The sequence below is a fragment of the Lepidochelys kempii genome, chromosome 6, assembly GCF_965140265.1.
Source record: "Lepidochelys kempii isolate rLepKem1 chromosome 6, rLepKem1.hap2, whole genome shotgun sequence".
NCBI classification, from domain to species: domain Eukaryota; kingdom Metazoa; phylum Chordata; order Testudines; family Cheloniidae; genus Lepidochelys; species Lepidochelys kempii.
The window spans coordinates 42,927,450-42,940,744 of NC_133261.1; the positions used below are offsets into that span (position 1 = coordinate 42,927,450).

The 13,295-nt window shown below is 40.1% G+C and overlaps 1 protein-coding gene across 6 annotated transcripts in view; it reads right to left on the bottom strand.

Annotated features, from left to right (window-relative positions):
* DNAJC24 (DnaJ heat shock protein family (Hsp40) member C24) overlaps window positions 1–13,295 on the bottom strand; it is a 170,091-nt gene that overhangs the window by 56,735 nt on the left and 100,061 nt on the right. For all 6 annotated transcript variants that reach the window (XM_073347781.1, XM_073347780.1, XM_073347776.1 and 3 more), the window contains exon 3: window positions 9,423–9,561. In XM_073347781.1, coding sequence (XP_073203882.1) covers window positions 9,423–9,561 — 139 coding nt within the window. The remainder of the gene's footprint in view (window positions 1–9,422; window positions 9,562–13,295) is intronic.

Sequence of the window (13,295 nt, forward strand, 5' to 3'; positions counted from 1 at the left end):
TACCCGCATGGCCCCACAGTATGCCAACATTTTTATGGCTGATTTAGAACAACGCTTCCTCAGCTCTCGTCCCCTAAAGCCCCTACTCTACTTGCGCTATATTGATGACATCTTCATCATCTGGACCCATGGAAAAGAAGCCCTTGAGGAATTCCACCATGATTTCAACAATTTCCATCCCACCACCAACCTCAGCCTGGTCCAGTCCACACAAGAGATCCACTTCCTGGACACTACAGTGCTAATAAACAATGGCCACATAAACACCACCCTATACCGTAAACCTACTGACCGCTATTCCTACCTGCATGCCTCCAGCTTTCACCCTGACCACACCACACGATCCATCGTCTACAGCCAAGCTCTGCGATACAACCGCATTTGCTCCAACCCCTCAGACAGAGACAAACACCTACAAGATCTCTGTCAAGCTTTCTTACAACTACAATACCCACCTGCAGAAGTAAAGAAACAGATTGATAGAGCCAGAAGAGTTCCCAGAAGTTACCTACTACAGGACAGGCCTAACAAAGAAAATAACAGAACGCCACTAGCCGTCACCTTCAGCCCCCAACTAAAACCCCTCCAACGCATTATTAAGGATCTACAACCTATCCTAAAGGATGACCCAACACTCTCACAAGTCTTGGGAGACAGGCCAGTCCTTGCCTACAGACAGCCCCGCAACCTGAAGCAAATACTCACCAACAACCACATACCACACAACAGAACCACTAACCCAGGAACTTATCCTTGCAACAAAGCCCGTTGCCAATTGTGCCCACATATCTATTCAGGGGACACCATCACAGGGCCTAATAACATCAGCCACACTATCAGAGGCTCGTTCACCTGCACATCCACCAATGTGATCTATGCCATCATGTGCCAGCAATGCCCCTCTGCCATGTACATTGGTCAAACTGGACAGTCTCTACGTAAAAGAATAAATGGACACAAATCAGATGTCAAGAATTATAACATTCATAAACCAGTCGGAGAACACTTCAATCTCTCTGGTCACGCAATCACAGACATGAAGGTCGCTATCTTAAAACAAAAAAACTTCAAATCCAGACTCCAGCGAGAAACTGCTGAATTGGAATTCATTTGCAAATTGGATACTATTAATTTAGGCTTAAATAGAGACTGGGAGTGGCTAAGTCATTATGCAAGGTAGCCTGTTTCCTCTTGTTTTTTCCTACCCCCCCCCCAGATGTTCTGGTTTAACTTGGATTTAAACCTGGAGAATGGTCAGTTTAGATGAGCTATTACCAGCAGGAGAGTGAGTTTGTGTGTGTATGGGGGTGGGGGGGATGTGAGAAAACCTTGATCTATGCAGGAAATAGCCCGACTTGATTATGTAAAGAGTTGTCACTTTGGATGGGCTAGCACCAGCAGGAGAGTGAATTTGTGTGGGGGGGTGGAGGGTGAGAAAACCTGGATTTGTGCTGGAAATGGCCCACCTGTTGATCACTTTAGATAAGCTATTACCAGCAGGACAGTGGGGTGGGAGGAGGTATTGTTTCATGATTTCTGTGTGTATATAAAGTCTGCTGCAGTTTCCACGGTAAACATCTGATGAAGTGAGCTGTAGCTCACGAAAGCTCATGCTCAAATAAATTGGTTAGTCTCTAAGGTGCCACAAGTACTCCTTTTCTTTTTGCGAATACAGACTAACACGGCTGTTCCTCTGAAACCTGGTTTTCCACAGTTACTTGAAAACAGTCATTAAATCTTTAGAAGTACAGGCCCCATGACCTTGTGTTCTATTGCATTTTTCTGACAACAAGAGGTGAAAGGATTCTGCAGATCCATTGTCTCGACTGTAGGATCTAAGAAAACACTGGCAGGCTCATCAGAGCGGTTTATGAGCCTGCAATTCAAGGAGATTAAAAGGAAAATCTACTGAGATTCTTTAAGGCCGCAGAATAACATCAAATAACTATTAGCAGCTTGGTTCAGTAAAGCTTTACTAGAGCTCTTGCTGGGTCATTCACGAAATTTAAAGGAGGAAAGGTTTTAAAGCTTTGCTTAGGGATACAATAAATATTTTGGTTTTTTAAACAAATGATAAATGAAAATCCAATCTTTTTAGACTACTAAGAACAGTTAAAATATGCATACTCAATGATCAGTGTTCTGGGAAGTGTTCGAACTTTTTATAACTACAGTTAAGTTATAAAGAAAAAAGGTACAGCTTATACATTGACAGACTGAATACAGTGTGAAATACCTAGCAGGCCTCAATAATCACTCAAAAATAAGTCACATTGGTATTCAAAACTTTGGTACTGCTAGAGGTGGAGGTTTTTGTGTTGTTTTATTTTTAGTACACCATATATTTATTCTTTTTCAAGTACTGCTATGTTTTTTTTTTACTAACCAGCAGTCTGTTGAATTTAAAACAAACATTATGAAGTGTTACAAAAATACATAAATATGATTTCAGTAAAAGTTTTGAGGAAAGCAGTGTGAGAGTTGAGAACTGTTCCTAAAAGCAATATCCCATGTTTTTGATAAAACACTGTTTCTTATTTACTTTTAAACAAAACGACTATAGTTTAATACAGTGCTATGATGTAAGAGGTAACAACGCTGATCTCCTTCAATGCCTCTGATGTGTAGCAAGTAAATATTTTCACATTATAAGCATATATTTGGTCAAGCTTTCAAGTTGCAACCTGGACACTAATTCATAAAGCACTAGAGGCTGGGATATAGGTCCCTTTGAACATTCCACCCACCCGATCCTTAGCCAATTTAATATATTAAAAGTTACCCTTTTTAAGCTTCCAAGCTAACAAAAAAATGAAAACAATTTGTATTTTAATTATGGATATAAAGACTAACTTGCAAAACCTTATAAAAATTGCTTGAAAAATGCAGGACTCAATCTTATGAAGCACTGAGCACTCTGACCCTGATCTAGGAAAACATTTAAGTATGTGCTTAATTTCAAGCATGTGTGTGAACCCCCTGACTTTAAGGGAACTATGCAAGAGTTCAAAGGTAAGCATGTGCCTAGTAATTTGCTAGGTCATGGTGGGAGTGCTCAGCACCTTGCAAGGCTGACTCCACTGCCAAACTTGGAGAAAGAAGTCTCCCTTCTGTTTATTCACAAGTACGTACAGGCAATGGAAAAACAAGCTTCACCACAATGTCCTTTTAATGTGTAATAATTCTGTTCTGGAGGGAGAAATAATTTCTGTGGCTGAGAAATTAGTTCTGTCTCTAGGGGCCATTCAATCCGACCTGAACTGCGACTATTAGGAAGACTCACCACTATGAATATTAAAGGAGTAGCCGTGTTAGTCTGTATCCACAAAAACAATGAGGAGTCAGGTGGTACCTTAAAGACTAACAAATTTATTCTGGCATAAGCTTTCATGGGTAAAAAACCCCACTTATTTATCTGAAGAAGTGGGGTTTTTTACCCACAAAAGCTTATGCCAAAATAAATCTGTTAGTCTTTAAGGTACTACTGTGAATAGTTACTTGTGCTTTGGGGACTAGAATGAGATTAACTCATTGCACACAGGCTAATCAGCCACCAATGGGTTAATTTACAGCCACTATGAACATGGTCTGGATTTTGAATGACCTAGTGGTAAAAGGCTCTCTGTGTCCCATTATCAATCCCCCAAGTCACCAAGTGCCCATGAAGTTCCACAATTTTAAGATCCTTAGCCAGAAACACAATGTATATTGCTGTCACTTAAAGAGTGGTAGACCTGCCAGGCAAACTGCAGGGTTTCAGAGAGTCCCACAGGGCCTGCCACATTGTGGCTGTGCTTGAAGCTTTATTTTGGTTTTGAAAGGCTTTTTTGAGCTTTACTTATGCTTTTTTAAAAAGGGATTCTCATACTAGGGAACAACTAAAAATATACCATATTAAAATATCTCTATTTTCTTGTCATATGCTAGTCAGAGTTCTCTTTGCCGCTTGTGCTAGCTATTAAAAGCATTTTTATAGGCACTTCTCGCTTGCTGCTCCTGCTTGATCCTGCAGGGAAGTTGTAATGCTGCTCTTGTAGAAATCAGCTCTGCATCCACATTCTGATGTCAAACACAGCATTATGATTTCAATGTAGGATGAGAAGAGAAAGTTGGGATGAGGGAAGAGTGCTCATTTTCAAAAATCCTGAACTAAAATGAGTGTGTGACAAGATGAAGAAAAAATTAACGGTAAACTACTTATTCTTTAAATGTTCTACATTTCTTCACAATTGGACCAGTGTAAGATTCCCTTTCTAAATCTCCATCCACCACTATGGTATTTCCACCTCACACAAAGGGATTTGCCCGAAGCTGAGGGTGAGAGTACCCCCGGGACAATACTGAAGTTTTAAAAGTCATGATACCGTAGGTGAAGCCCTAAATTACAAACGAGGACATTTTAAAACCAGCTACTTTTTCCAATTATCTGGGAAGCACTAAACTGAATGTTCAAGAATCCTTCCAACAGCTGAGCACTTCACCAGTCCTTCCAGATAAGGGAAACTTGGCTAACTTGATTAATACAGGATTTCAATCATTTTTTTTTACATTTTACAAAAGCTTTCAAAAATCCTCTTTAATATTGTTTTGGAGCTTATCTGCTCAACTGCAGAGCTATAGCAAAGTCATTGAGTCTGAATCTGAGCACAGATTTATGTGAAAATCTTACCACTCCAAAGAGTAGACATTTTGTAAGTTAAGATATTTACATAAGAACGGCCACACTGGGTCAGACCAAAGGTCCATCTAGCTCAGTATCCTGTCTTCCGACAACAACCAATGCCAGGTGACCCAGAGGGAATGAACAGAACCTAAGGTAAGGTAATCATCAAGTGATCCATTCCCTGTTGCCCATTCCCAGCGTCCGGCAAACAGAGGCTAGGGACACCATCCCTGCCCATCCTGGCTAACAGCCATTGATAGACATATCCTCCATGAACTTATTAAGCTAGATGCTTTGAGCCTAACTTGTTTAAGTTAAAAGGGAAAAAAAGAATTCTCCAGAATTGCTTTTCTATTAAAAAAATAGAAATTGTTGTATATTGTTGCTTTTTATGCTGCTCTGCACTGTGTGAAGGAGTGTACTACTCCTTTAAGGGACACTCCAGAGCCTAATCAAGGAGACCTTGCCTTGGCCTAGGATTATATAAACAGGAAGAGGAAGCTGAGTGAGAGAGAGGGTAGTAGAAGCCATGTAGGCTGCAGTATGTAGTGGTTGTCTTCTCTCAGGCTCTAGGAGACCAGCCTAACCAAAGGCTTTTTTGTTAGTGTGTGTTGGCTTCTTTCCCCAAGACTGTTAAAGTGAACCTACTCTCTCCCAGAACAGGGGAAATTAAGGTGGGGCATACCTGCAGCACCACACTGGGCCACAAGGGTGTGTGTTGGGACTTCCCGCACCTTTACACCTTGTTTAAAAACAAATGTTTTGAGAATGTAGTGCACATAAAGAGATCCCTAGAGACTTAAAGCCTTCAGACATAGAACAGGTACAGCAAAGGCAGCAGTGCAAGTGTGCTCCTCTAATGTTCATAAACCCAAACTTGGAAGGGCAACTTCTGAGAGGGATACAGGACAATTCAAGGATGAGAAATATGTTGTGATGTAGACACGTGTCCATGGAAATCAAAACCCATTGAACATAAACCACCAGTCAAATGGTAACATTTGGTAACTACTACCACCACCACAGCAGCTGGATTTGAGCATTTGTACTATATATGAAGTTGGGATGTTCAATGGAGTTTTAGCCTAATTTCTATTAGCCACTCAAACAAATTGAATATGAATCTTTAGGAAGGGGAGTTATGATCAGAAATGAACGAATCTTAGACCAGACCTGGAAAGAAGTTCCTTTTTTAATAGGTAAACCATAATGTGCGTTTTCCCTTCTCCTTCATGCTTCTGATAAGGATTAGAAGCAGAAGATTCAATATTATGAAAAAGTGGAGTTCTTATTTCATTTCCAACCTGGCAAAACAAGGAGTTAGTGAAATTTTCACAAAGCACACAAAAAGGCAGTTCTTGTAAGATTTCCAGACCAAATAAATTTGGATAAGTATCTGAGCCAAACTCTTCCTCATAGCTCTTCCCCTTTGTTCCTGCCCCAGCAGAAGTGTCCATGAAATTGATCAGAATCATTATTTCTGAAGTGTGCTGTACTGGCAATTCAGAGAACAGGATTCTAGTCAGTGGTGAGCTGGAGCCGGATTGCGCAAACCAGTTGTTAAATTTTGAAGCAGTTTTAGAACCGGTTCCCTGCAGGGGGCACTGAGGCTTTGATGGGCTCCGGCCGGGGTGTGATGTAATTCCTCCTCCAGCACCGGGGGCGCTGCGCTGTGGGAGCCATGTGGGCTGCTGCCTAGCTCTGGGCACGAGCCCTGTTGCTGCTCCTGCTCCCCTGGGGCTCCCTCTGCTGCCTGGTGGGTCCCCGGCTGCTCTGCTGGGCCTGGGCTGTGTCCTGCTGCTCTCCCCGTGAGTACCCACCACCCTGCCGGCAGCCAGCCCCTGCCTCCAGCCACCCCCGCACCCTCTGCCTGCAGCCACCTCCTGCCCTGCCTCCAGCCCCTGCCCCACCCCCTGCCTGCAGCCAGCCCCTGCCGCACCCCCTGCCCTGCCCACACCAGCCCATCTCCAGCCACCCCCGCACCTCCTGCCCTGTATCCAGCCAGCCCGTCTCCAGCCAGCCCTGCACCCTCTGCCTGCAGCCAACCCCTGTCTCCAGCCAGCCCTGCACCCTCTGCCTGCAGCCAACCCCTGTCTCCAGCCAGCCCTGCACCCCCCTGCCCTGCCTGCAGCCAGCCCCTACCTCCAGTCAGCCCCTGCCCTGTCTCCAGCCAACCCCACACCCTCCTGTTTCCAGCCAGCTCCGCACCCGCTGCCCTGCCCACAGTGAGCCCCGCACCCCCTGCTTCCAGCTAGCCCTGCCCCATGCCCCTGGCTGCAACTGGCTCCACATCCACTGGTGCCCTGCAGTTCCCAGGGCAGTAACCCTGCACACCTGCTTCAATGAGGGGGGCATGGAGCAGCTGGGACCCACACATGTGCACACCCTAGGGTGACCAGACAGCAAGTGTGAAAAATCAGGACAGGGGGTGGGGGATAATAGGAGCCTATATAAGAAAAAGACCCCAAAATCGGGACTGTCCCTATAAAATCGGGATATCTGGTCACCCTAGCAAACCCCCAGGGAGTGGCGGGGACCCACACATGTGAAACGGAGCTCATTTCTAGTTCAGGCCCATCTTTTTAAAAAAGAATTTTAGGCAGGGTTAACATACATCCGTATTTTCCCAGACAGGTCAGGCTTTTTGGTTCTTAAATCGCCATCCGGGAGGAATTTTTAAATTTTAAAAATGGTAACCCAGTTGGTACAAAAAATACATACTGGGGCACATCCCTTAAATCAGAACTTTTTATAGGGAACCGGCTGTTAAGATTTTGGCAGCTCATCACTGATTCTAGTCAATTTCACTGCCATTCTGCTGCTACTGTACTTACTGTGAAGTGGCTGAAATTCAAAGCGACACTGGAAGTGTACATCCTGTGCACAACTTTATTTGAATCACACCAGTGTTGTGTGAACAGAACCTTATATTTTAAAATGCATAATCTTCATGATACGCAATTGGGAGTGCTGAAGGAGCTTTCAGGTTCATATAAATAATAAACGTATAATTTGTTTTCCTTTTTTAAGTGTCTTTACATTCTCTTGAGATAACTCTCTAGAATAATTCCTTTGGATGCAAGAGTCTCAGCACACATTAATACATCTTTAATTGACGCGAAGATGCTTTAAATACAAAGCTACTTAAAAGCAATCTGTGTCTACTGCCACCACAGGAAGACAGAATATACTATATTCATTCCTGATGTAATTCCACTGACTGCACTGGTGGAATTGAGCCCAGTATATTAAAATTCTGTGGTATATATTAAGGCTTTAAATTAAACCCATCACATACATAAAATAAAAATGTATAGATAAAACTCTTATTAATTTCATCACACCTAAGCATGCAATAGTTATTAGAGTGGGTGACAAGAGTGCTGTAAAAATCTAAAAGCATAATGAAGTGTTATGAGACTTACGAGAAATTCCTATCCTGAAGTTAAATCAGGCTTTTTCCCCCCCCGATAGCACTGAGGTAATAGGTAATTTCAATGTAATCATAATACTGCTTAAATGGGGGGAAAAAAACCCCACAAATCCAGTTTGAAAATTATTTGTTCAGCTATTTTTAAAATTTTACCTTCCCCTCAATACTTACACAGTCTGAGAAAGTGATATATTTAAATATAATTAGAAATTCATGCTGAAAATAAACTTCTATGTATTGTATATCTTTCTTCTTATCCTACAATAATGTGTATCTGCTACTATGACTAAGCTTTTGTTTCTCAAAGTTCTGGTAACCTTTGCAGCAGGGGAGTTAAAATCAGTGCAAGAGAGAAAGGTTTGATGGTGTGCCAATGTACAATGGAAGGGAATTCAATAAGCTGCAGAGACAGTAGGCTTTTATCAGACACATTGAAAAGTGGTGGTGGCTACATGTCAATGCTGGACCAGAGTGTGTTACTGCAGAGCGCGACGGAGTGTTTTCCCCACGGGCAATACACTATTATTGACTCCCCCCATTAACATGTAGGGTGGATATACATTTATTGAAGGTTCTAATGGAAGGCTGAGGGACTCCTATCCTGAGGCCAGAACAGAAAGACAGCCTATCACTTCATGTAATGGTAGCCCATGTGTGACAGACCTGACCTACATTTCCCCCCTTTCTTTATCACAACAGCCTGTCGCTGTTTTAAGAAGCTATTTTCTGAGATGTAAAAAAGAAATGCATGCTGGAGCTGCCTAGTTAATGTGTTTTACTAGAATATTATTTATAAACCTGCTTCATAAAGAGTAATTGTACTAGAGATTATTTATGAAAGCTATCCTAAAATACACACACCCAAAAAAGAATGTGCCTTAATAAGTCTGAAGTGTTTATAAAGCCATATGATATACTGTATCTTAGACATAAATTACTCAGTACCTATATCTAAACTGCTTCAACAAAATATAGTGCTGGCCATAACTTGAAGTAGTTAAGAAAATTTACTGAAACTGCTGCAATGATAAGAATGGCTAAACTACATAATTACCGTCTAAATTCCATATTTATTAAAATGATTACAAGTACCACTACCTAATGGCTCACTGGAAGTAATTCAATGGTTTTACTGGTTAATGTATGTGTATTTATAAGTATCAATAACATATCCAAATATGAAAGCAGGATAAGAGCAAATAAAACATTTGGTTCAGAAACAAAAAGCTTTTAAAAATACTATCTAACTACTATTCCAGCCCCAGCATTTAAGAGCTGTTGCCACTACTTTGCCACTTCAGCCAGCTCTCCTCGGCAGGAACCTACCACGGCGCTGTAGGTCATACTCTTTTTTTGTCTCTTCGTTCCCTAGAATTTTCCACGCTTGATCAATTTCGATGAACCTCTGCACACGCTCCTCCACCTCTCCTGCTGGCACATCTGCGCTCTGTTTGTCTGGATGATACTGCCAATCAAGAGGAAGGGGGGAGAAAGGGGGGGGGGGGCAGACAAATCAATAGTAAATCTGATATTCATTTAAAGGTGGGGGGGAGGAGGAGGTCTGAACCCAGGAAAAGGAGATGACAATGTTGGGTACAGGAGATAACTGCCAGGTTAATTAGACCACTGGAATAGCAGCAAATCCACCAGTGGCACAAAATGTCACAATGTGCACTGACAACATTTTCTGGATAATTTGCTAAAGGAATCATGGGTCTTATGGACAATTTACCTAGAGAGAATGACTAATACAAACAGAAAGAGGTACATGCAGAGGAATATGACATGGGAACAAGGGGAAATGCTTTAGGTGCAAGCTGCTTTTATTTAACACTACATCTGGCTACATTTAAAAAACGGGACCACTGTTTAGTTACAGACTAATCACAAATAAATTGAATGCTTTATTATAGATGTACCTGGTTTTTGTACTTTAAATAGTAAAAAAAAAATGTAAGATCAAATATAATTTACAATAAATAAAATTCTATTTTGAAGCTATGCCTTAACATATTTAATTTTTTTCAGTTCAGTGAATCAATAGCTTTTCCAAATCTTTAATGTCATGGATCACTGGCTACAAAATTGTGTCATTTTAGTTAAATGGTTATTTGAGGACAAAGCTATAAGATAAATCATGCATAAAGGCAAAATATAAAACGAAAACACTTAAAAAACGTCTGGCCTCCTCACGTTAAATAGCACATGTTCCTTTTTTTGTTCCAATGTCTATTGAAAAATAGCTCATTGAATTCTCTTTTTTGTTCTTGGTATAAGTTCTCATCTCATTTGTAAGGAATATATAATTTTTTGATATTTTAATTGTTCATATAGAACCAACAGAAGAAAAGCAACAGGAAAGAATTGGTAGGCTGGTGATGGGGGGAATGGGACAAAGGTTACAACACTGTAAGAATGCTGTTAATTCATTATATTTCAAAATATTCCATATTCACTTATTTTCTCTATATCAGGAATATTAATTTCTGCCGTACACTAACATTAGTTTCGTTACCTGAATCTACTGTAGATATTTAGACCTGGAGGGCCTGTATCACAAGTGAACACTGCATTAGAGAGAGTGGAATTCTGAACAAATATTTCCAGTTATAGTTTGTTTTGGAAGAAGAGAATACTGTTACCATGTGACCTTAGAACAACTGCCTCCCCCTCCTTCACAGACAATCATACACTAAGAATTCAAAATGAACATTGCTACTAGAGTCTGCCCACTCATACACATATCTATCCTTTGTATTGATGCGAATTATCTTGATAACGTCCCTCCTCCCCACTCTTCAATGCAACAATGGGAGAAAAGACCACAAGGGCAAAATGTTCCCCATCTCTGAGCTCAATTGTTTTCACATTCACTTTTCTACACACAACTGATTGTGCCTGCAAAAGTGGCTGTTCACCCAAACCATAAATTCAAGAAGGTAATGTGCATAAATGCAGGATTTTGCTGTGTGGAATGTGTGCATTCCTTTGCAGTTAGCTGTACATTCAAAACTAGAGGCTGGCTTGAAGCTTGCTGAAAATATGGTCCAGGTATAGTTACAGTCCATATATGATTATTTGATAGAATGTATATTTTCAGTAAAAATTAGGGCTGTCAATTGATCGCCGTTAACTCACACAATTAACTCAAAAAAATTAATTGCGAATCAAAAAAACTAATGTGATTAATCAGTTTTAATCACACTGTTAAACAATACCAATTGAAATGTATTTAGTATTTTGGATGTTTTTCTACATTTTCATATATATTGTATTCTGTGTTGTAATTGAAATAAAAGTGTATATTTTTGATTACAAATATTTGCACTGTAAAAGTGATAAACAAAAGAAATAGTATTTTTCAATTCACCTCATACAAGTACTGTAGTGCAATCTCTTTGTCCTGAAGGTGCAGCTTACAAATGTAGATTTTTTTTGTTACACTCAAACCAAAACAATGTAAAACTTCAGAGCCTACAAGTTCACTCAGTCCTACTTCTTGTTCAGCCAATCGCTCAAACAAGTTTGTTTACATTTACAGGAGATAATGCTGCCCTCTTCTTATTTACAATGTCACCAGAAAGTGAGAACAGTAATTTGCATGGCATTTTTGTAGCCAGCATTGCAGGGTATTTACATGCCAGATATGCTAAACATTCATATGCCCCTTCATGCTTCAGCCACCATTCCAGATTACATGTTTCCATGGTGATGATGCTCATTAAAAAAATAATGTGTTAATTAAATTTGTGACTGAACTTCTTGGGGGAGAATTGTATTTCCCCTGCTCTGTTCTACCCGCATTCTGCCATGTATTTCATGTTATAGCAGTCTCGGATGATGACCCACCACATGTTGTTCATTTTAAGAACATTTTCACAAAATGCAAAGAAGGTACCAATGTGAGATTTCTAAAAATAGCTACAGCACTTGACCCAACATTTAAGAATCTGAAGTGCCTTCCAAAATCTGAGAGGGACAAGATGTTGAGCATGTTTTCAGAAGTCTTAAAAGAGCAACACTCCGATGCGGAAACTACAGAACCAGAACCATCAAAAAAGAAAATCAACCTTCTGCTGGTGGCATCTGACTCAGATGATGAAAGTGAACATGCAGCAGTCTGCCCTGCTTTGGATTGTTACCAAGTAGAACCCGTCATCAGCATGGATGCATGTCTCCTGGAATGGTAGTTGAAGCATGAAGGCACATATGAATCTTTAGCACATCTGGCACGTAAATATCTTGCGACGCTGGCTACAACCGTGCCATGAGAATGCCTGTTCTCACTTTCAGGTGACATTGTAAATAAGAAGCAGGCAGCATTATCTCCTGCAAATGTAAACAAACTTGTTTATCTGCACGACTGGCTGAACAAGAAGTAGGACCGAGTGAACTTGCAGGCTCCAAAATTTTATATTGTTTTATTTTTGAATGTAGGTTTTTTTGTACATAATTCTACATTTGTAAGTTCAACTTTCATGATAAAGAGATTGCACTAAAATACTTGTATTAGATGAACTGAAAATTACTATTTCTTTTGTTTTTTTTACAGTGGAAATACTTATCAAAAATAAATATAAAGTAAGCACTGTACACTTATGTATCTGTGTTGTAACTGAAATCAATATATTTGAAAATGTAGAAAACATCTAATAATATTTAACTAAATGGTATTCTATTGTTTAATGGTGCAATTAATATTTTTAATCACTTGACAGCTCTAGTAAAAAATCAAAAATAGAACAAGGTTACACTAGGTTACACTATTTTTCTTTTTGGAAAATAAATGGAGGCCAAAATTTTCAAAGTTAGACATACAAATTGGAAGATTTTTACCATAACATATAGTGACCAAATACAAACTTAAATATGAATGCTGCTACATAAACCAACAAGAAAAGGGACAATTACCATTACGTTCCATGTTTAAACCAGGAGGTGATGGGTGAAGGTTTATACCATTGCATGGTACAGAGCATGTCATTGTAATTTATTAGTCCTTGTCCTTAATCAGATTACCTATGAATCTTTGCCAATGTCCAATTGTGTTTCAGCCTCAGCAGTATTTCTTCAAGATAGTAGCAGATTATGTGCATTGTTTTGATGACCTTTTAATTGAAATGGTCACATTAAATAAAGGTAAGGTGGTGGAGTAGCACTGTATATCAATGATGAGATAGAATGTAAAGAAATAAGAAG